At 40.5% G+C, this 22285-nt stretch overlaps 1 protein-coding gene across 4 annotated transcripts in view; it reads left to right on the forward strand.

Annotated features, from left to right (window-relative positions):
- The first annotated feature begins 12480 nt into the window (after positions 1 to 12480).
- MINDY2 (MINDY lysine 48 deubiquitinase 2) overlaps positions 12481 to 22285 on the forward strand; it is a 74589-nt gene continuing 64784 nt past the window's right edge. The window contains exon 1 of one of the 4 annotated variants that reach the window (XM_059372016.1): positions 12481 to 14306. In XM_059372016.1, the coding sequence (XP_059227999.1) occupies positions 13068 to 14306 (1239 nt within the window). In that variant the 5' untranslated portion in view covers positions 12481 to 13067. The remainder of the gene's footprint in view (positions 14307 to 22285) is intronic. The other 3 variants (XM_059372017.1, XM_059372015.1, XM_059372018.1) reach the window with 3 other exon arrangements.

The raw sequence follows: 22285 nt of genomic DNA on the forward strand, positions 1-22285 counted from the left end.
TTTCTGTAAAATCTCCACTAATTTCATCTCTGGACAAAACAATATTCATCATTTACATACTTCTAATGTAGCTTCAACTGTATTGTAGGAGCATCTGGGTGGCTCAGTCAGTTGAGCATTCGACTTGTGGTTACGGCTTGGGTCATGATCTCAGAGTCCTGGGATGGAGTCCTGGTGGGGTTCCTTGCTCAGGGGGAGTCTGCTTCTGTCTCTTTCCCTCTCCCTCTGCCCCTCCCCACCAAGCTCATGCTCTCTCTCTCTCCCTCGAAAATAACTAAAGCTGTATTAAACTGTATAAAACTGTATTGTAATTGTTTATTTAATATCTTCCCTAATTCTTTTTTAAAATTTTATTTATTTATTTTAAAGATTTTATTTATTTTTATTTATTTGACAGACCGAGATCACAAGTAGGCAGAGAGGCAGGCAGAGAGAGAGGAGGAAGCAGACACCCTGCCGAGCAAAGAGCCTGATGTGGGGCTCCATCCCAGGACCCTGAGATCATGACCTGAGCCAAAGGCAGAGGCTTAATCCACTGAGTCACCCAGGCTCCCCTCTAATTCTTTTTTTAAAAATTTTTATTTATTTATTTGAAAGAGAGTGCCCACATGCACTTTCATGAGCTGTGGGGAGCAGCAGAGGGAGAGGGACAAGTAGACTCCCTGCTGAGCAAGGAGCCTGATGCTGGGCTCCATACCAGGATCTGGAGATCACAACCAGCTTAATTGACTGAGCCACCCAGACACCCCTAATGTCTTCCCTAATTCTTGAAGATAGGAATGAATCACATGTTATAGGGGTTTTAAACACAGGGCCACAGGGAGTTTAGCAAATATATATCCAACAAACGTTTATTGAATGTTAATGCTAGAATAAGATCCATTTCACAAATTTATTAAAAAAAAAAAAAAAAACTAGGAGTGGCATCTCACTGCCTAAAGCCCTGGTATCTTAATCTAACATTCAAGGGGCTCCACAAAAACAAACTCACTTGTCCAAGCCTTTCTCTTGCCTTTGAAATGAACCTCCTACTCCATCCAGTCAGACTGGCCTATACTTCAGAACCCCAAAGCATCATAAACTTTCCCCCTTCTTTGTTTTTTCTTCCCTTTATCTCTTTTCCTCTTATACAGTATGTTAAAAAACAAAACAAAACAACAATAAAACCAAGACAACAGGGGCGCCTGAGTGGCTCAGTGGGTTAAGCAATCTGCCTGCAGCTCAAGTCATGATCCCAGGGTCCTGGGTTCGAGTCCCACTTAAGACTCTCTGCTGAGCAAGGAGCCTGCTTCTCCTTCTCCCACTGCCTCTCCCTCTCCCCCTGCTCATTCTCTCTCTCTCAAACAAATAAATAAAATCTTAAACAAAACAAAACAAAACAAAAAAGACAACAGGTCCAAATAGAGTCATTAGTGCTAAACCTCGCATCACCAAACTGAGACTCAATTACAGTTTCTATTCTCTCAGAAATGGAATCTTAAACCAGTCAGTCAATCAGGAAATGTTTGATTAGCCCTAGTTAGGTAATTTGCCAGACAGGCTCTTGCCACGTCCTAAAGGAATTAACTTTGCAATAACTAACCCACTTTTTTGCCTGGTGTAACTTCCTTATTCCGACTTCCATTTGGCACTTAAAGTCTTTCATTTTGTAGAGTTCTTCCAAGCTTTTCTATCTGCTAGATTATTGTTATCTGTTGCCTGATTTGAAGTGATTTTTGCTTAGAGAGCCTTTTACATTTTTTTAATATGCATGTTTATCTTTTTTTTTTTAAAGATTTTATTTATTTATTTGACACAGAGAGATCACAAGTAGGCAGAGAGGCAGGCAGAAAGAGAGGAAGGGAAGCAGGCTCCCTGCTGAGCAGAGAGCCTGATGCAGGACTCGATCCCAGGACCCTGAGATCATGATCTGAGCTGAAGGCTGTGGCTTAACCCACTAAGCCACCCAGGCGCCCTTGCATCAGTTTATCTTTTAACAAGGATTACATAGCCTTTAAAGCTCTGGACACAACCCGGTAGTTCATAAACCAAATTAGACTCACAGACATGTTTGGCTTGACTTGTAGTTAAATTTTTTCTGAACTAAACGTCAATATTCAACAATCAGGAGCTTTTGAATTAAAAACTAGATACCAGATTTTCTGTGAAAACTGAGAGGCTGGGGTGCCTGGGTGGCTCAGTGGGTTAAAGCCTCTGCCTTCGGCTGGGTTATGATCACAGGGTCCTGAGATCGAGCCCCGCATCGGGCTCTGCTCAGCAGGGAGCCTGCTTCCTCCTTTCTCTTTCTGCCTGCTTCTCTGCCTACTTGTGATCTCTGTCTGTCAGATAAACAAATAAAATCTTTAAAACTGAGAGGTTAAGCAGACTTATACTCCTACATAATCTCAATTGCCTGAAACTGAGTAGAGGCTGCCCTCCTTGGATGGGCTGGTCTAATGTCACCCCAGCTGGTGTTATTCCTGTGAGAATTTTAGCTTGTGACTTCTGTGTTGAGAATTAGACCAACTTCCAAAACGTTCTAAAGTGTTTTCCTAGACCCCAGAGGCCCCACAAATCCCAATCACACTTTAGCACAAAATACCTATTATTTATATTACTCATCTGTAATTAATCCCATATTACTTTATGGAAACTCATATTATTATTCTGATATTACAAAGGACAAAGAGAGAAAGGTTTTGAGCCAAAGCAGAGAGAACCCAAAAAAAACCTTATGGGGTGGCAATGGTCATTATTGATCATCCATTCAACAGATATTTGTTCTGCTCCTAATCTAGGGATTTTCAGACTACTGAGACTACTGAGACAATATTGCTGACATAGGACCAGGAACCATAATAAGCATTTGACATACATGATCCCATTTACGTTCACAACAATGCTATGAAGTAGACATACCCATTTTCCAAATGAGGAAACAGAGGAGGACCAGGCCTCTAACCTAAGTTTGTTTGACTCCAAATCTTACAGTCTGGTTTTTTAAATTACTGGGTGATTCCATTTGTGTTATCATTGCCATGGTCCAGAAACTATTTGTTTGGTTAAGCCCAGAAGCTTGATTTTTCACAGTGCAACCTGAGTTGATCAAGCCAACAAGGACTAATTCATAGGAGCTAAACTCTCTAGGGATGTCTTGATCAAAACGTCACATTATGGGTGCCTGGGTGGCTCAGTGGGTTAAGCCGCTGCCTTCTGCTCAGGTCATGATCTCAGGGTCCTGGGATCGAGTCCCGCATCGGGCTCTCTGCTCAGCAGGGAGTCTGCTTCCCTTCCTCTCTCTCTTCCTGCCTCTCTGCCTACTTCTGATCTCTCTCTCTGTCAAATAAATAAATAAAAATAAATCTTAAAAAAAAAAGTCACATTATTATTCTACCAGTTAGATATTCATGTTAACAAGTCACTGCATTCTGTTTTATTTTTTTTAAGATTTTATTTATTTATTTGACAGAGATCACAAGTAGGCAGAGAGGCAGGCACAGAGAGAGGTAGAATCAGGCTCCCTGCTGAGCAGAGAGCCTGATGTCCGGCTTGATCCCAGGATCCTGAGATCATGACCTGAGCCAAAGGTAGAGGTGATAACCCACTGAGCCACCCAGGCGCCCCATCTGTTTTATCTTTTAACACATGAGTGGCTAGTCATCATTGAAAGCAGTTTAGTAAGCATGGCATCACTGCAGAAGCAGTTAATTAAATGATTTTACTGGCTAGTTTATCCAACTATTCAATTTACTATGCCACATTAGAAACTTTCAAGGGACCAGACAGGTATCAGGCCATCCAGCTGTTCAGATGACTGCTACCCTAGATAGTGATTGAAGCACACGATGTCAAACCCTTATATTTTGGAATATTCTCTACGACTCTGATCCATTTTATACTGATTTGGTTATTTCATTCTCATCTTTCTGGGAAGCACTTCATAGTAGGCCTCCTATACTACTGTGTAATCATATTTTTATTTCACTCATAGATGCTTATGTCTTGTCTTCCTAACCAGATCATAACCAATTTGAGGGCAGTGATGATAATATATTTGAAGAGTTTTGCTCTATGTTCCCATTTTATTCACAAAGCCACATAGCAAAGTCATCCACGTTAATATTTTTCCCTACCTTTTTTTCTCTTACAAAAGGTGAAATCTCATGTTAAGGTGAAATCTCATGTTAAGAGAAGTAAATTGATTTACTCAAGCTTGTAAAATTAGTGCAGGACCAGGTTTTGGTCCTGGGTCTTGTGGTCTCCATTCATCACAATTACTACTACACTAAGCTGCTTCTGCGTGACCATGCTTAATATTCCCTTTTGTGCCCCCAAAGCACCATGCTGTAGATAGTCAATAAATATTTACAGAGGTTTATTATTGTAATTAGAAGCCAAATGAGTCATAATTCCTACTATATGCATATAAACAATTACCAACTATACTTCTCAACAATGCAAGTGGTTATTATCTGATTATTACTCTAAATGAGTATTTCTCAATGTATGGCCTGGGGAATACCTGCATCAAAGTCACTTAGGATGCCTGTCAAAACTGCATATTCCTGGGCACCTGGGTGGCTCAGTGGGCTAAGCCTCTGCCTTCCGATCATGGTTTTAGGGCCCTGGGATCGGCCTGCGACCGGTTCTCTGCTCAGCCGGGAGCCTGCTTCCCCCTCCCTCTCTGCCTGACTCTCTGCCTACTTGTGATCTCTCTCTCTGTGTCAAATAAATAAAATCTAAAAAACCCCAACAACAACAACAACAAAACTGCAGATTCCTGGGCTTTTCTCCAATTCTATTGAGTTGAATTCCTGGGCTTGGAGCCCAGAAACATGCATTTTTAAAAATTAATTTATTTATTTAAGGGGGTGGGCAGCAGTAGAGGGAGAGAGAGAATCCCAAGTGGATTCCCCAGTGAAGGCTGAGCCGGCCTGTGGGGCTTGGTCTGACGACTGAGATCATGACCTGAGCCCAAATAAAGAGTCGGACACTTAACCGACTGAGACACCCAGGTGCCCCCCAGAAACATGCCTTTCTCTTAAAAAAAAAAAAAAGAAAAGATTTTATTTTTTTATTTGACAGAGAGGGATCACAAGTAGGCAGAGAGGCAGACAGAGAGAGAGGAGGAAGCAGGCTCCCTGCTGAGCAGAGAGCCCGATGCGGAATTTGATCCCAGGACCCTGAGATCATGACCTGAGCTGAAGGCAGAGGCTTAACCCGCTGAGCCACCTAGGCACCCACAGAAACATACCTTTTAACAGTTTTCTCATGTGTTAATCACACTGAAGTTTGACAATCACTGATCTAAAAAAAAAACATGAGGGATAGAGTGAACATAAAAGACCAGGTTCTCTTGGGAAGTCAATGTCAACATATAAAAATAATAGAGCAGAGGATATATTTCCTTGATTCTCAGATACCCTCAATTGTAAAAGTTTGCCATTGATTTAATAACAGCTTTTGAAGAGAATAAGAGAAGAGCATTAAATGTTCACAAAATGTTTAATACCTGGGTGTCTGGGTGGCGCACTCAGTTAAATGTCTGACATGAACTCGGGTCATGATCTCAGGGTCCTGGACCAAGCCCCATATTGGGCTCCATGCTTAGAGGGAACTCTACTTCTTCCTCTCCTTCTCTCTCTACCCCTTATCCCCACTTGTGCGTTCGTTCTCTCTCAAATAAATAAAATCCTTTTTAAAATGCTTAATTCTGAATCTAGAAAATTTCAAATATTAAGATAGTGAAACTTAGACCTGAGGAAATGCAACGATTGTATTTTTTAATAATTGTATTTTAAATGGTATAGTTAAAAGCGGGGATTTTAAAGTTGGAAGTTGGACATAATTTGAGTAGACTTTAAAAGCTAAACTGGAATTAAGAGAAAAAAGGAAAAGACGTTTTGAATTAGGGAAACAAAATGAGCCAATAATTTGCATAGGTATAATGAGTCAGTGAGTGAGCAAAACCAAATCTTCTAGAAAGAGGGTTATTATTACATTTTAGTAGTGGATAAGGCTGTTAGATAGAATAGGGATTAAGAAAAACTTTGAATGCTAGACCAATTCGTGACATTTAGTGGTAAAAGAAGTGTTTTTAAGGGTTTTCAGTGATAGATGGAAAGACTGAATGCATTATTTAATCTGGCAATATACACAATGTACTCCAAAGAAAATAAACTATAGAGAAATCAGTTAGCAGGTTTTCTCCAGCATACTCACTGACCTAGGACAGCACCAGAGAGAATGGAAGGCAAGCCTTAGGTAAAATATTGAAGAGTCAAATCCTGATCGGACCTAAACTTTTGGAAATCGATTAAACAGAGATTCAGTTACAAGGACATTGATTGTAGTGAAGCTCATAATAGTAAAACAATTGAAATGTCCAAGAAGCAGGGATTGGTTCAGCCATACAATGGAATATTATTAATTCACTAGGAATGTTGTAGGTGAATGTATATCAATGCATAGAGATGTCACTATATATGTATTTTTTTTTAAGATATTTTTTTGTAAGTAAGCTCACACCCAACGTGGGACTTGAACTCTCAACTCCGAGATCAAGAATTGCAGCTGTGCTGAGTCAGCTATACCCTAAGATGTTCATAATATACTGTAACTTAAAAAATGTGTTCAAAATGGTCCCATTTTCATTTACAAAAACATGTATGTGTTCAGATGCCTTGAAAATTTGAGAAGGACATACATACAGTGAAGTATCACTAGTATTATCTCTAATATTCATTCCACATAGTATGATGAAGAGTAGTTTTTCCTTTTTTTTTTGCTTATATGTGTTTGCTAATTTTTCTAAAATGAAAATCTTTTGTATTAAGAAAGGACAACTAAATATTTACTCACTTTAAACATTTTAAATTTAAACAGGACTTGTTGACCATGAGGAATCTAAACAAAAATACTTGAATGTTTTTTTTTTTTCGATGTCATTTTTTTAAAAGATTTATTTATTTATTTGACAGAGAGAGATTACAAGTAGGCAGAGAGGCAGGCAGAGAGAGAGAGAGGAGGAAGCAGGCTCCCTGCTGAGCAGAGAGCCCGATGCGGGACTCGATCCCAGGACCCTGAGATCATGACCTGAGCCGAAGGCAGAGGCTTTAACCCATGGAGCCACCCTGGCGCCCCCAAAATATGGTTTTCAACATGATTTTGAAGTTATACACAAAACACACAAGTGCACATGCACGCACATACACCCACAAACATGTACAAGGGAGAATATATGGAAAAAATGGCCAAAAAACTACTTCAGATAGTTCTGGGTGTGTAATGAAAAACAAAATTGGCTATAGAAGGTGACTTTAGAAGCTTTCTGATCTTGCTAAGTTTATTTATTTGCCACTGGGGTGAGGAAGAGAGGCTTACCCTAGTGCTAGAATAGTAATTTTCAGGGTGCCTGGGTGGCTCAGTGGGTTAAGCTGCTGCCTTCAGCTTAGGTCATGATCTCAGGGTCCTGGGATCGAGTCCCGCATCGGCCTCTCTGCTCTGCAGGGAGCCTGCTTCTTCCTCTCTCTCTCTGCCTACTTGTGATCTCTCTGTGTCAAATAAATAAATAAAATCTTTAAAAAAAAATTAAAAAAATAGTAATTTTCAAACTTTACTGTGAATAAGAAACACCTAAAGGTCTTGTCAAAGCACAGGCCTCTGTATCGCTGGGCTACACACAGAGTTCCTGCTTCTATAGATCTGGGGTGGGCTTAGAGAATTTTCATTTTTAGTAAGTTCCCAGGTGATGTTAATACTACTAATCCAAAAACCACACTTTGAGCATAACTGTACTAAAATTGAGAGAAATCTAGCAAACTGGTAGGAGTGGCTTTTTTTTTAATAAGATTTTTATTTATTTCTTTGACAGATCACAAGTAGGCAGAGGCGCAGGCAGAGAGGACTCCCCACTGAGCACAGCAGAGAGCCCAATGCGGGGCTCGATCCCAGGACCCTGGGATCATGACCTGAGCCGAAGGCAGAGGCTTTAACCCACTGAGCCACCCAGGTGCCCCGGTAGGAGTGTTTTTGAGGAGATGTGTCCTAAGGCATGGTATATTTGTTCCAAAAACAAAACCTTAACCATTGTCATAATGCCAGCACGATAGGGATTTTGAGATGAAAGTGATGGAATATAATCCTTGAATGCATTCCTGATCAGCCTATCTAGACCCAAATTTAGGTCACACTCTTAAAAAGAACTACATAAGCAAAAATTTTTTAAAAACTATTTCACCAATACTTAGCATAGTAGAGCTATAATGAAGGGAAAAGAAGGTCGTTTTCTTCCATTCACCATCATGCATCTTTAATACCACCAGGACAGACGAGCATCTGGTGAAGCAGCATGGAGTAGAAGCAGCACCTGGCAGAATATCATAGGATTGGGTTTGTTTCTGAACAGGTGTGGGACTCCTCATGGGGGCTCTCAGAAATAATTAAATAGGGGATGTACTTTGCAGGAGGCTGGAATTTCTGCATAAGCAGTTGGGGGCCACAGCCAGCACAATTTGAGTTACATGGAAACACTTGATTTTAACTCACAATTTTACCACCATATCTTGAGCAGGGAGCAAGAGAAAAGAAGAAAAGGCATATATGCCCCACACCTGTGTGATCTGCTCTGACCCAATTTTGGTTCAGCTAATAATAAAGAATCTTCAAATTATTTTTAGTAGAACCATAAGAGTCAAATAGTTTATATAAAAACAAAGTAGTTCTCGGCCCTATCCCTTCACACTTCTGAGTGCTATTCTTTAGAACCAGTCCCATTCAACTCCTAGATATTCTTTAGTTCTTTACCTCCCATTTCTGAGTAACATGATAACACTCGGATTTCTTCATTTAAAAACTGTAGAAAAGTGTTTACTGATTTATTCCTATGGGAGATGAGGATTTAGGAAGAAAAATACATAGGCCAGGGAATAATTAGAATGCTGATACATCCTAGTAGTAAGATGATAAAGACTCAGCAAGGTGGGGGAGGCTATAGGTGAATGAAATAGAAAAGGAGTGTATAATGTCAGTAAGACTTGATGGATGAGTATGATTAATAATCAGTAAATAAATTAGGGTAAAAGTCAAAGATAGTACCAACTTTTCTGTCATGGTAGCTAAAAAAGCCATGATCCAACTTAAAAAAACAGAGTACTTTAAAAGAATAATCATTTTGAGAGTTAGAGATTTTTCTTTTTCTTTTTCTTTTTCTTTTTTTTTTTTTTTTTTTGGTTTCTTAAGCCTGAGGTAACAATTGGCCTGTGATTTTAATTAGGGTAATGTAGCTTAATTCCTCAATTATCTAATACTAAAAGATTTTTCTCATCTGAATTTTTATGTTATTGCTTATACCACTCAGTATTATTTTTTTTTTTAAGTAGGCTCCACACCCAGTTTGGAGCCCAACATGGGGATCGAACTCACAACTGTCAGATCAAGACCTGAGCTGAGATCAAAAGTTAGACACTTAACTCAGCCAGGCAGGTGTCCACCACTCACTTAGTATTAATTATTAACTGAAATATTCTCAATATTTCATGTGAATATATCTTATTTCCCAAAACAGATTTGGCCCTTCCAAAAAGTAAAATCAATGTTTTACACTTGTTTTCTCCCATATCTCACTCTCTGGCACTGTCAGTAACCCCATACTAAGGATACTTTTTATAGCATATTGTATAGACATCATTTGAAAAATGGTAAAGGAGACATTAAAATCTGTGATCAATATTCTAAGAGATGAGAGGTCAGGTGCCTTTAAGCAAGAAAAAGGAACTAGAAAGAATTCTTGGAAATTAAATATACAATAGTAAACAATGCATTAAAAAGAATTTTTAAAAAAAGATAAAGTTGAGAAAAATCTCTCAGAAAGTAAAACAAAAAGATAAATAAAATAAAAGAATAAATAAGAATTATTAAAGAAATGAAAAAAGAAAATTTTCCAGAACTGAAGAACTTAGTTTCTACATTGAATGTGATCACCAAATATGCATCCCCATGAATAAAGAAAAACCCACCCAAAAGTATATCAGATACTGAAATATCAGAACACCCAGAAGAAAGAGACTATCAAATAACCTTCAGAGAGAAGACGTAAGTTCTATACAAAAGTTCTGGAGTAATCAAACTATTATAATCATCTGGAAGCTAAGAGATGATGATCGATGACTTTAAAATGAAGGAAAACTATTTGCAACATCGAATTTTATATCTAGCCAAACTGTAAATATAAAGGTAAAATAGAGGTCTTTTTTCAGACACACAAAGTCTACAAAAATGTGTTTCCTATGCCTTCTTTCTCAGGAACCTAAATAAGAATATGTTCCAAAAAATCAAAGAAAGAAGAAGACAGGAAATCCAAGAAAGAAAGGAATCAACATGGGAATGAGGAGGAAAGAACTCTAAGACAATAGTGAAGAGAAGTCCCAGGATGGGAGCTGTGCAGCAGCCCTGGGAAACAGTAAATTTAGATCAGAGTAAGAGAAGTGTTTGAGGAGGGATATACCCAAGATTAAAATGGATCTGAAAGGCAACCTCATAGGTTTGACTGGTAAGTCTTTGGCTGAGTTAGTGGTAGGTGAAGAGTTAAGCAAAAAAGGAAACAATAAGGTAATTGTTAATTCCAGGAAAAACAAAAACTTTAACAAAACAATAAATGTAATCATAGTCATAGTAAAATACCCAACTTAAATGGTAAGTAATATTCACATAACTTTTAAGCTGTGAGTACCTTATTTAATCAAAAATTTTTAAGTAATTGGGAGGTTGGAACAAGAGGAGGAACGAAGGTATGAGAGAAAAGAATAAATCCTCATCTCCCATAAGAATAAATCAATAAAATCTACAATTTTTAAATGAAGAAATCAGAGTATAATTATGTTACTCAAATGTTCAGGTATAAGGAGATAATGAATACCTAGGAGTTGAAAGGGACTGCTTTGAAAGAACTAAAAAATGTAGAGGAATGGAGCAGGGAACTGCTTTGTTCTTAAATAAACTATTTGACTGTAAGACTGTTGTATCCATAACTTGGAGAATAATTTAAAAATTTTGGGTAGTTACTATTATATTTTAAAATGGTATATTTTACCTTACATTTAAGTGAAGATATATACAAGCAGAATGAGACATTTTCAGCATGTTGTCTTCTGGGATTTCTCCCTAGGTGACACTCCCCACCTCCTTAGAAAAATAGCTATGCACATTTTTGCAAACTTAAACCACTCTTCACCACTGTTCATGTTAGCTTATGTAATTCCTGACAACATATAAAAAGAAAAATTGGTTCTGTTTCTTTCTATTAATAAAATTATTAAATTATGCATGTGAGCATTTGAAACACATGAAACATTTAAAACAGTAAAAACTACCAGGACAAGTACAGGCCTATCTAAGCAGGTTAAAAAAAAAAAAATAGTGAAAGGCTATTATTTGAGACATGTGTGCCATACATTTTGGCTCTGTGGTTTCTGGCCTGTAAATGACCCCATCATTCAATTTATTCATGTAATATACCCTCACTTATTTATTTATATTATTATTTTTTTAAGTAGGCTCAATGCCCAATGTGGGATTTGAATTTACCAATCTGAGATTGAGTTACATGCTCTGACAGATCCAGCCAGGTACTCCTATAATATACCTTTCTATCTACTTACATTCAAGGCATCATGCTAAATTCTGAATTAACTGAAATCTCTAATATTCTCATTTGCACTTAATGGCCCTAAATACCATAAAACGCTTCATCTATCATCCAGCAGCGTATATCTTATAAACTCTACAGGCAAAGCAACCCTGGAACCCCAAGATCAAGAGCCACATGCTCTGTGGACTGAGCCAGCCAGGAGCCCCCAGCAGCATGTATCTTAATCTGTTAACATTTGCAGCCTTTATTCAGGGCAAAATCCTGATTTGAACAATAGTATTTATTGCTTATAAATTGATATAGAGACCAAAAACACATAAAACTTCCAAATTCAACATTCTGAAGATGCTATTATCTTTTAAAAATTTCCTCTTTTCCAGGAGTTGGATAAATATCACAATATTGTGTTAATGCAAAAAGGTGGAAGAAGCTCCATCTTCTGTATTTTCAGGAAACCATACTTCTCAAGCAACTATTAAAAATAATGCAATAAGAAAAAAAAATTACTAGACAGTAAACCCAACGAAGATATAAACCCTTTGTCTTAATCACCTTAGCATCCCCAATGCCACATTACCCAGGAATGTACTTTGTCCTGAAATGTGTTACATGAGTGAATGAAACTAGTTTGTAATTTTGTCTACCTTCTCTAAAAGAAATAAATACCATTCCATTAGGTGTCAGGTAATAAGCCACTTGTCTTGTCAACTGTTCTATCTCTTGAGCCTAAAAAATAATGATGAAAGACTAAAAAAATAAGCGGCGGAATGGGGGTGGGGGCGCGCTCCTTGTCTAGAACATGTCAGAATAGGATCCGAATCCCATTTTGTCACCAAAAAAAAGTCAGGCTACTCCGTCGTCTCGGAAAATTGTGTGGCTTTAAGACGACTCAATTCAAATTAGAAAACTCTTTCGAGAACAGGCACTTCCCACTGTATCCAAAGTGAGGCCAAGTTAACAAAACCGCAAAGACTTGGCTAATTCAGGCACAAGCTAATTTATTATTACTGGCCCAAATCACCTCCTTTTTTTTTTTTTTTTTTTTTCCCCTTGCTGTGCAGGCCAATATCCACAACCGCACTGACGCCTCGAGTAGGGCGAACGGTTTCACCAGTAGCTGGTGGGGAGCCCAGTTTTTCTCAGCCAAAACCCTGGGAGACTGGGATTTATGCGGTGTAGTAATCCAAACACCTCGAGTAGATTCCAGCCTTTAAAAATCTGCATCTCGTAAAAAAAAAAAAAAAAATCCTTCAATTTTCCCTATTACAAGCCGAGGAAACAAATCTGAGCTCTTCGGGGACGAGCTCTTTTCCAAATAACACAGACACTGCCAACTCCCCACGCTTGAGCCCTAACTGGGCAACACACAACCCAGGTCTGAAGGGTCACAACAAACTGGACGCCGTCCGCCTCGCCTTTACAGAAGCCGCGCGCGATCGGGATGCCCCACAGTTCCACTTCCGGCCACAGAGTGAGAGGATGTTTTCCTTCTGGTCACGCCCTCCTAGCCACGCCCGCCACGCCCCCCGCCTTCCCAGCCCGAGCTCCCGCAGGCGGGCGCGCAGGAGGGGCGGAGCCCCGTGGGGGCCTCTGCGCCGTTCGACTTCACCGGCCGCGCGCAGGCCCGCCCGAGCCAGCGGATTGTGTGGTGGCGCGCGCGCGCGCGCGCGCGCGGTGCCCTCCCCGTGACGTGCCTGGCCGAGGCCGCGCAAGGGCGCTGTTGCTGCCAGTGCCGCTGTCATGGCGTCCGAGGCGCTGGCTGAAGAGAACCCGCCGCGGTCTCCTTAGAGCAAGGGGCTGGCGGCTGGGTATGGAGAGCGGCCCCGGGAGCCTGCAGCCGCTAGAACACAGGGTGGCCGCCGAGCCAGCGCTAGGGACAGGTTCTCCGCCGGAAGGGCAACCGGAGACCAGGCTCGCCTCTGGGGATGGTCCTGGAGTATGGGCGACGGAGAACAGCGGCGGGAATGGGCAGGGGGCGGCGGCCGCCGAGAGGAGCCTTTTGGACTCGGTTTCTCCAGCCAGCTCTCCTCAGGTTCCTGGACCCTGCAGCTCTTGCCCGGGCTTGGACTTAAAGGAGAATGATTTGGAGAATCCTGCTGCCCAGAAGACGCCTCCGAGAGGGCAGTACAAGGTGACCGCCTCCCCGGAGACAGCCGAGGCCGGAGCGGACCATGGATCGGGTCCGGCCGGAGACGCCGGCCCCCGCCCGGATCCCGCCGGCACCTGCGGGGCAGAGTTGGCGGCCGCCCGGTCCGAAGAGCCCAGCAGCGCCGGCGGCCTCAGCAGCAGTTGCAGCGACCCGAGCCCTCCGGGGGAATCGCCGAGCCTGGACTCCCTGGAGTCGTTCTCTAACCTGCATTCTTTCCCCAGCAGCTCTGAGTTTAATAGTGAGGAGGGAGCCGAGAACAGGGTCCCCGGGGAGGAGGAGGAGGAGGAGGAAGAGGGCGCCGGCGCGGGCGCGGCGGTGTTGCCTGGGGCAGTGCCTCTGTGCCGCGAAGAGGAGGAGGAGGGGGAGGAAGCTCAGGTACTGGCGGCCTCCAAGGAACGCTTCCCGGGACAGTCTGTCTATCACATCAAGTGGATCCAGTGGAAGGAAGAGAACACACCCATCATCACTCAGAATGAGAATGGACCCTGCCCTTTGCTGGCCATCCTCAATGTTTTGCTTCTGGCCTGGAAGGTACATTCTGCAGCTCTCTTATTTCCTACCGCTTTTGGGGAGGGGGAAACGGGGTGAAGAATCTGCTGCGTGTCAGCTGACAGCTTCCTCTTTTCTTTGCTCATTCACCAGTATTCTGTTCCTTGAAATTCTTTATGGGACTCCTTTTGTCCAAAGAATATTCTTCTATGTTATTTCGTAAAGATTGCCAGCAGCCCCAGGTCTCTCTAGTGTTTAAATAAGAGTTCAGCCTGAACTCTTAAAAACAGCTAGGACTTAGAACATCCTAAATCCTAGGATTATTTTTTAAACTATATTTTTCTACGTTTCCTTCTTACTGACCTTGTCCAATATGCAAAAGAGTGAGGAATTGGGGAAAATTATCTTCAGAAGTTACCATCAGTTCGTGTTATCAAGAAGGAAGTTTTGATGGTTATGTTTAGTCGATTTTCTAACTAATACTTGTGACATTTCGTTGTGGATACTAAGGAAATGGTGACAGGGAAGATGTGGCCTCTTTGACAAATTCCATTTAAGGGAAAGCATTGGTCTGAGCCCAATTACCATAACTTCTTGGTTTTCAAAGATTGTTTTCATCTTATGCTTGATTTTTACTTTGGCTCTGCTTAAGTAGTTTGGCATTATTGCTAGTAACCTCGCATCAGAATATGTTAAGGGAACTAAAACTATAATGAGTAAAATAAGGAAAGACATATTCAAGGTAAAGGAGCAACAACAACAACAAAAAAGGAAGGGGTCTTCAAAACTTAATTATATCAAGGACTCAATGAGTTTATGTATAACTGAAGTGTCTTACCCAAGCTTGCAGTTTTAGGGTGTTGAGAAGAAGCGTCTTATAGCACCCATTTTATTTCCAAATTGTAATTATATCTGTTGATAAAATGTTTCCTAGAAGAAGAAAAAAACCTGGATTATTCTGACCAGTTAGGAAGAAAATCAAGTAAAGGGAATAGTATTTATTACGTGCCTTCATTTTCCTGTTACTAGCAAGGGCTGATGCAAGAGAAATAAGATTAGAAACCTTAGAAGTATCCGGTACGTAAGGGCACTCCAGTGTTTGTTGGAGGCTCTTCCTACTTTTGAGGAGCTGTTGAGCCATTTGGGGTTACATCCATCGACTTACTTGAAATTATTAAAGGACAGTGCAGGACAAAACACTGTAAGTGCATATAAGTATAAATATGTTTATATAAATACAAACTTTTAGGTTATAGAAAACAGATGGAAATGTACTAGAAATTCCAAAAGGGGAAAGTTTTCTTTGTTTTGGCATAGTCCCGGAGAGCTTCATGGAATTTGTGGTCTTGAACCAAGCTTTTAAGGAAAAGTAGAATTTAAAAGAATAGGGAAATGGAATCCTGGGGAAGGTTGTAAACAAAAGGGATGAAAATAGAATGGATAGAGAGAGAGAGTGTGTGTGTGTGTGTGTGTGTGTTTGAATGACAGAAGTGGTAAGTTCATACTGGTGAATCATAAATAAGATTGAAAAGGTGAAGAGCCACTTGATGAAGGCCCTAAAGGGTTAGAGTCTGGTTAGACTTGATATATGGGCCAAAATCCCCAGGTTTTTTTTTGTTTTGTTTTGTTTTTAGGAAGGAATAACAGTTTCCTTTGGGCTTTTCTCTTCTCTTAGTTTCCATAAAGTACTGCAGAAGTTGGGAGGATCTCCTTCCCCTGGTCTGGAATTTTGGGAGATAGATGAGCATTTAATTGTCTTTTTCAAAGACGTGGCCTGATGGAATAATCAAACATTTGAGTTCCCGTTATGGGTGAGGTACTAGAAATACAAAAACAAGATGTAAGTCTGCCGTTCTGTAGCTCGCTATTAGTGGGGAGACAGACATATAAATAATTACAATGCAATGTGCTAAGTTCTAACTATGCTTTGGAATTACAGAGAAAAGAGTAATGGGATGGGATGTGTCAAGCGGAAGCTTTATAGAAGAGGTAACCTAGGAACTGGGTCTAAAGGATGAGTAAGAAGGCCTTTCAGGCAGGGGGAATAGTGTCTTCAAAGATGGTGAAGTAGAAAAAAAAAAAAAAAAGATGGTGAAGTAGAAAAAAATTTGTTCTCTTTCCTGATTCCAGCCTTGATGGGGAGTGCAGAGGAAGAGGGGAAGGAAATGGCAGTGGCAGAACATAAAATTGATTGGTTGGGTTAGACTGTTAAAGAGCAGGCATGCTAATTAATTTAGAGGATATTTTATAAATCTGTGGCTTTTAGCCTTCTTTCTGCCTCCAGGCTATGGCTACACACAAATGTTACTCGTCAGTAAGCATCGATAGGGAGACAGATAAAGGTCTGATAAAGTGGTGTTTTCTAAGTGAGCCAGGGGGGCTAGATGTCAGATCTGTTTTCATAATAATACTAAGATGTAATTTGTCTTTTCATTCTCATTCTTTCACAAGTGTCAGTGGAGTTTTCCAGGTTCTGTGATGTGTGGTGACATCATTCCTCTGACTGGAATGTGTGCTTATGTATTCTTCTGTTTAAAACTTTTCTCCTTTTTCATTTCTAGTATGGTAAGTATGAGGAGATAGAACAAACATAGACAAAAGTTCTTTGGAATTTTTAGGCTGTAATGGTCCTGACACTAGAAGGTCTGAGAAATACTACAGTAAAGAAAAATAATAAATACATTATAAAAGTAGCTGTCAGATTTCAGAAGACCCATTGCTGGTGCTGTTTACACTTTATATTTAGCTGATAATAGGGAACTATTAAAAATTACTGGACAGAGGAATAAGGTGATAAAAGTGGTCTTGTTGGAGATTAGACTAAGGGTAAGATTGTAGCAGGAAGAATGGATAAGGATAACCTTTTTGGATGGGGAATTTTCTGCCCCTTCTCTTTGATAAAGATAATGTTGCAGCCTAAATGATGAACTAATCATTAACGGACATAGGAAATGAAGGAGACAACCCCATCTTTTCTAATCTGGATTGATTGGGTAATTCAGAAGATAGAGAATTTGTTTTAGGTGGGAGATGTCAAAGTTTGGTTGTGTCAAGTTGGAAATGTCTGATGGGGGACATGATAATATAAATATCCTTATGCCTCTGAAAGCATGGAGTGGGTCTCTGGGAAGAGGTCAAATTATAGAGGAAAACTGAACAGGGGAATTATTGCATAGGTGTTAGTATGGTAGCTTACTTGCCGTAAGTATGAGAATAAATGAATACTCCTTAAGGAGAGGTGAACAATAATTCTCAACTTTTTTCCACCCCAATATATGTGGTGAACAACAAATTGCCAGCTTAATTCCTTCCTGTAATCCCACCCTGTAATTTCCCATGCCCTCTTCAGTAGATATAGAAAAACAGAGGAACAAAGATTAAACTTGCTGTGGAAAAGGGCATGCTAAGCATTAAGGGTGAGAGAGTGTAAAAGAAACTAGTGTAGGCATAATTTAAGATATCATGGAGAACTGGAAGTAGGACAGTGTCGTGATAGTAGTCTTGGAGAGAGAGACTGTAATAAAGCAGTCAGTTATCATTGTCAAGTGCAAAAGCATCAAGGAGCTATTGGAATAGGAAAGATTTTTGCTGAAAAAGGACAGGTGTGAGGACAAGGTTGCTAAAAGTTAGGATAAAATGACTCCTTACAAGTTCACTTCAGAGGGAAGGAACAGCAATCTCATTTTCTGAAGTAATGGAAGGAATGGGACAAAGAAGATAGAGAGAAAAGGTCATGTTAAGAGAAGTAGGGGGACGTGAGTGACTCAGTCAACTGAGCTGTTGACCCGTGGTTGTGGTCATGATTTTAGGGTACTGTGATTGAGGGCCTGCATTTTTGAGCTCCACCCTTAGCAGAGAGTCTGCCTGTGGATTCTCTCTCTCCCTCTCCCCTTTGCCCCTTGCTCAGGCACGCTCTCTATAAAGTAAATGAATTTTAATTTATTCATTAAATTTAATTCAAGCTCAAATTTCTAATTCTGTTTCACTGACAGCAGGGAAATTTACCTAAAATTATGCTTTGGAATAAATTCCATTTTGCTTCTTTACTTCACACTATACTTGTTTTTTTTTAATAGTTTTTCTTTAGTCTTTCATTTTATCTTTTGAAAACAATGCCATCTATAGGTATATTTGAGGTTGTGACCCATTTATTTAGAAGTGTTTAAGGGTGCCTGACTGGCTCAGTCGGTTGGTAATACAACTCTTGATCTTGGAGTTGTGAGTTCAAGCCCCACATAAGGTATAGAGATCACTTAAAAATAAAATCTTAAGGGCACCTGGGTGGCTCAGTGGGTTAAAGCCTCTGCCTTTGGCTCAGGTCATGATCTCAGGGTCCTGGGATCGAGCCCCACATCGGGCTCTCTGCTCAGCAGGGAGCCTGCTTCCTCCTCTCTCTGCCTGCCTCTCTGCCTACTTGTGATCTCTGTCTGTCAAATAAATAAATAAAATATAAAATAAAATAAAATCTTAAGGAGCACCCGGGTGGCTCAGATGGTTAAGCGTCTGCCTTCAGCTCAGGTCATCCTGATATCAAGCACTGCCCCTCTTCCATGGGGCTGTCTGCCCAGGAGGAGTCTTCTCTTTCTTCCTCTGACCCTCCCCACTGCTTGTGATCCTACTCCTGTACTTTCTCAAATGAATAAAGAAAAAAACTCAAAAACCTCTAAATAAATACATAAAAATTTTTAAAGAAAAGTAGTACTTTTTTTAAAGTGATTTTTTCTTTATTCGTTTGAGAGAGACAGAGAGCAAGCTGGGGTAGGGCAGGGGGAACGGGAAGAGAGAATCTCAAGCAGACTCCCCGTTGAGCAGGGAACCTGGCACAGGGCTCAGTCCTAGGACACTGGGATCATGACCTGAGCCAAAACCAAGAGTCAAACGCTCCCCAGACTGAGCCACCTAGGTACCGCATATTACTTTAGTAATAGAGGGAATCCCTACTTTGTCACACTTTTCTTTTCTTTTTCTTTTAATGGTTTTATTTATTTATTTGAAAGGGAGAGCAGAGCAAGGGAGAGAGCACATGAGTGGAGGGGAGAGGCAGAGAGAAGGAGAAGCAGGCTCTCTTAAGCAGGGAACCTGGTGTAGGGCTCTAGCCCAGGACCCTGGGATCATGACCTGAGCTAAAGGCAGCCACCCAGGAGCCTATACATATGTTTTCTTTTAGAAAGAATTTTATAGGTTCTGAGACTCAAACACTGAAAAGTACTTCAGTAAACTTAAATATATTGTGATTGAGGACAGATAGTTTTGTAATAACTAATGATTACGTATCTAATCACTATGTAGCATTTTAGTAGAAGAATGAATGTACTGTTCTGAATTAGGATGCTGGAAGCACATCTCCTACATAGCCATTTTGGGTAGGCAATTCTTCCCGGTTTTCTTTGCTTAATAGAAGCTGAGACCATCTCCTACTCCCAAGTCAAGGGAGGAATGCCAGGATTCTGAAGTAAGATTTTTTTTTTCTCTTTTTATTAAGCTGGTTTCTCCAGACATTAAACCTAGAAAATGAAAAATAAGGATTGATATATTTGATGCTATAAAAAATGAAAAAGCTGAGGGGCACCTGGGTGGCTCAGTGAGTTGAGCTCTAACTCTTGACTTCAGCTCAAGTCATGAACCTGGAGTCATGAGATCAAGCTCAGAGCTGAGTGTGGAGTCTGCTCAAGATTCTCTTCCTCTCTGGGGCGCCTGGGTGGCTCAGTGGGTTAAAGCCTCTGCCTTGGGCTCAGGTCATGATCCCAGGGTCCTGGGATCGAGCCCCGCATCGGGCTCTCTGCTCGGCAGGGAGCCTGCTTCTTCCCTCTCTCTCTGCCTACCTCTCTGCCTGCTTGTGATCTCTCTCTATCAAATAAATAAATAAAATATTTATTAAAAAAAAAAAAGATTCTCTTCCTCTCTCTCTCTGCACCGCACCCCCCATACATGCGCTTTCTAAAAAAAAATTAATAAATAAAAGCTGAAGGTTAAAAAATAAAACAAAATTACTCCTCCTTTTCCCCCCAAAACACCCCACCAGGAACTAAACCAAAACACACTATAGGCCGAGGGAACTATTTACCAGATGATGTGTGCATTTGTTAATTTCTTCATTTCTAAGGAGCCCTTATAAATTAGAAGAGATGAGCAACCCAATAGCAAAATGAGCAAAAGCCATTACCAGAAAATTCAGAGAAGTGCAAATGGACATCATCTCTCTCATTACCACTTGCTGATTAAGGCACCATGGAGGTAAATGTCTTGCCAAGCAATGAATTTTTGCTCTAGTTCTCCCTCCTTCCTTGACAGCTTTTCCCATACCCTCTTCTTGCTTCGGACTTGGTTTTACTTTTTTTTCCTTTTAATTTTTTTTTTTTTTAAGATTTTATTTATTTGACATAGAGAAAGAGAGTGCAAGCACAAGCAGGGGAAGTGCAGAGGGAAAAGGAGAAGCAGACTTCCCACTGAGCAGGGATCCTGTAGTGGGCCTTGATCTCAGGACTCTGGGAGCATGACCTGAGCCAATGGCAGGTGCTTAACCGACTAAGCCACCCAGGCCCCATCTTTCTTTTTTCTTAAACTTCCTGACTTGTAAGAACATTGCAATCACTCAATTTTCTCTCATTTCCCTTTTCTTTATGTAGGCACAAAGCTCTTTCGAGGCTTTCCAAGTGTGTTTATTCCTCATAAAAGTGGAAAAACAGATGGTGAGCCAAAGATTCCACTTTAGCCTCTGCCCACTTTTTTTTTTTTTTAATATAGATCTTGTAAGAAGAGAATAATAACTTCACACGGAGGTGTTTTGTTTACACAATAGATGCAAATAACACTTATGAGGCTTTGATTTTCAATCTCTGAAGCATTAGGATTGGTATAGGATCTCTGGATTTGTGAGATAAAGTAAATGGATACAGGCTGATGACAGTATGAATAATGCTGGTGGCTGTAGTAGATTTGTTCTGTAGGTAATAGCTTGTCCTATTAATGTTGGGTTCATGGGGCGCCTGGGTGGCTCAGTTGTTAAGTGTCTGCCTTCTGCTCAGGTCATGATCCCAGGGTCCTGGGATTGAGCCCCTCATTGGGCTTTCTGCTCCATGGGAAGCCTGCTTCCCCCTCTCCCACTCCCTCTGCTTATGTTCCCTCTCTCGCTGTATCTCTCTCTGTCAAATAAATAAATTAAAAAAGAAATCTTTAATGTTGGGTTCATTTTCTCCTCTTTCCTTGGTCTGAGTGGGTAACTTTCCCATAGCCTTGTCTATGTTGAGTCCCAGATAAAGGACATTTGAGCATAGGTGGTACCAACAATCATAGAGCTTTGAAAACTAATAGTACACAGTTATTTTTATGACATGCATTATACGCATTTCTTTTTAATTTTCTCAATCCCATCACAAAAATCCTTAGGTAAATATAGTTCCTATTTTACATATATACAAAACTGAGGTGCATAAAGTTTAAATAACTTGCCCAATTTAAGATTATAAGATTATCACCCACTCCAGAACTTAAGCTATTACTTGGGATATTTGGTTAAATATCAAGATGCCAGCACATCTGTTGGACAATAGGTCTAGAACAAAGCAGGTTGGAAGAACAAGTGATAAAGTAAGAGAAGCAGAAATAGCCTTCTTGATTCCTTAGAACAAATCCCGAGGATCTGGTACCAGTTGTTCTTTATACAAACTCTGTCCATTTTTAGCTCCCTATACTTTATCCCATGTCCTCTGAATTATCTGACACTTCCAACTTCTGGATGTAAATGAGCTGGAGTGAATGAGCTTGCCTTTCCAGTCATAGTTTATTAAATGCATTCTTTGATATTTTCATTAATTAGTAACTTCTGTCTCTACTACCATTACTCTAGTTCAAGCAACCTTCCTCTCGTCTGGATTACCTCAGTAGCCTTCACATTGGTCCCTTGCCTCACCCTATTCCCACCACCTTTTCAAGCAACTAATGCACAAGTTTCGTTGTCAGTTATTCTTGGGGTAGATTTTTCAGTAGCTAGGCTTTCTGAACTTCTTAAATGTAAGTCCATT

The sequence above is a fragment of the Mustela nigripes genome, chromosome 13 (assembly GCF_022355385.1).
Source record: "Mustela nigripes isolate SB6536 chromosome 13, MUSNIG.SB6536, whole genome shotgun sequence".
NCBI classification, from domain to species: Eukaryota; Metazoa; Chordata; class Mammalia; order Carnivora; family Mustelidae; genus Mustela; species Mustela nigripes.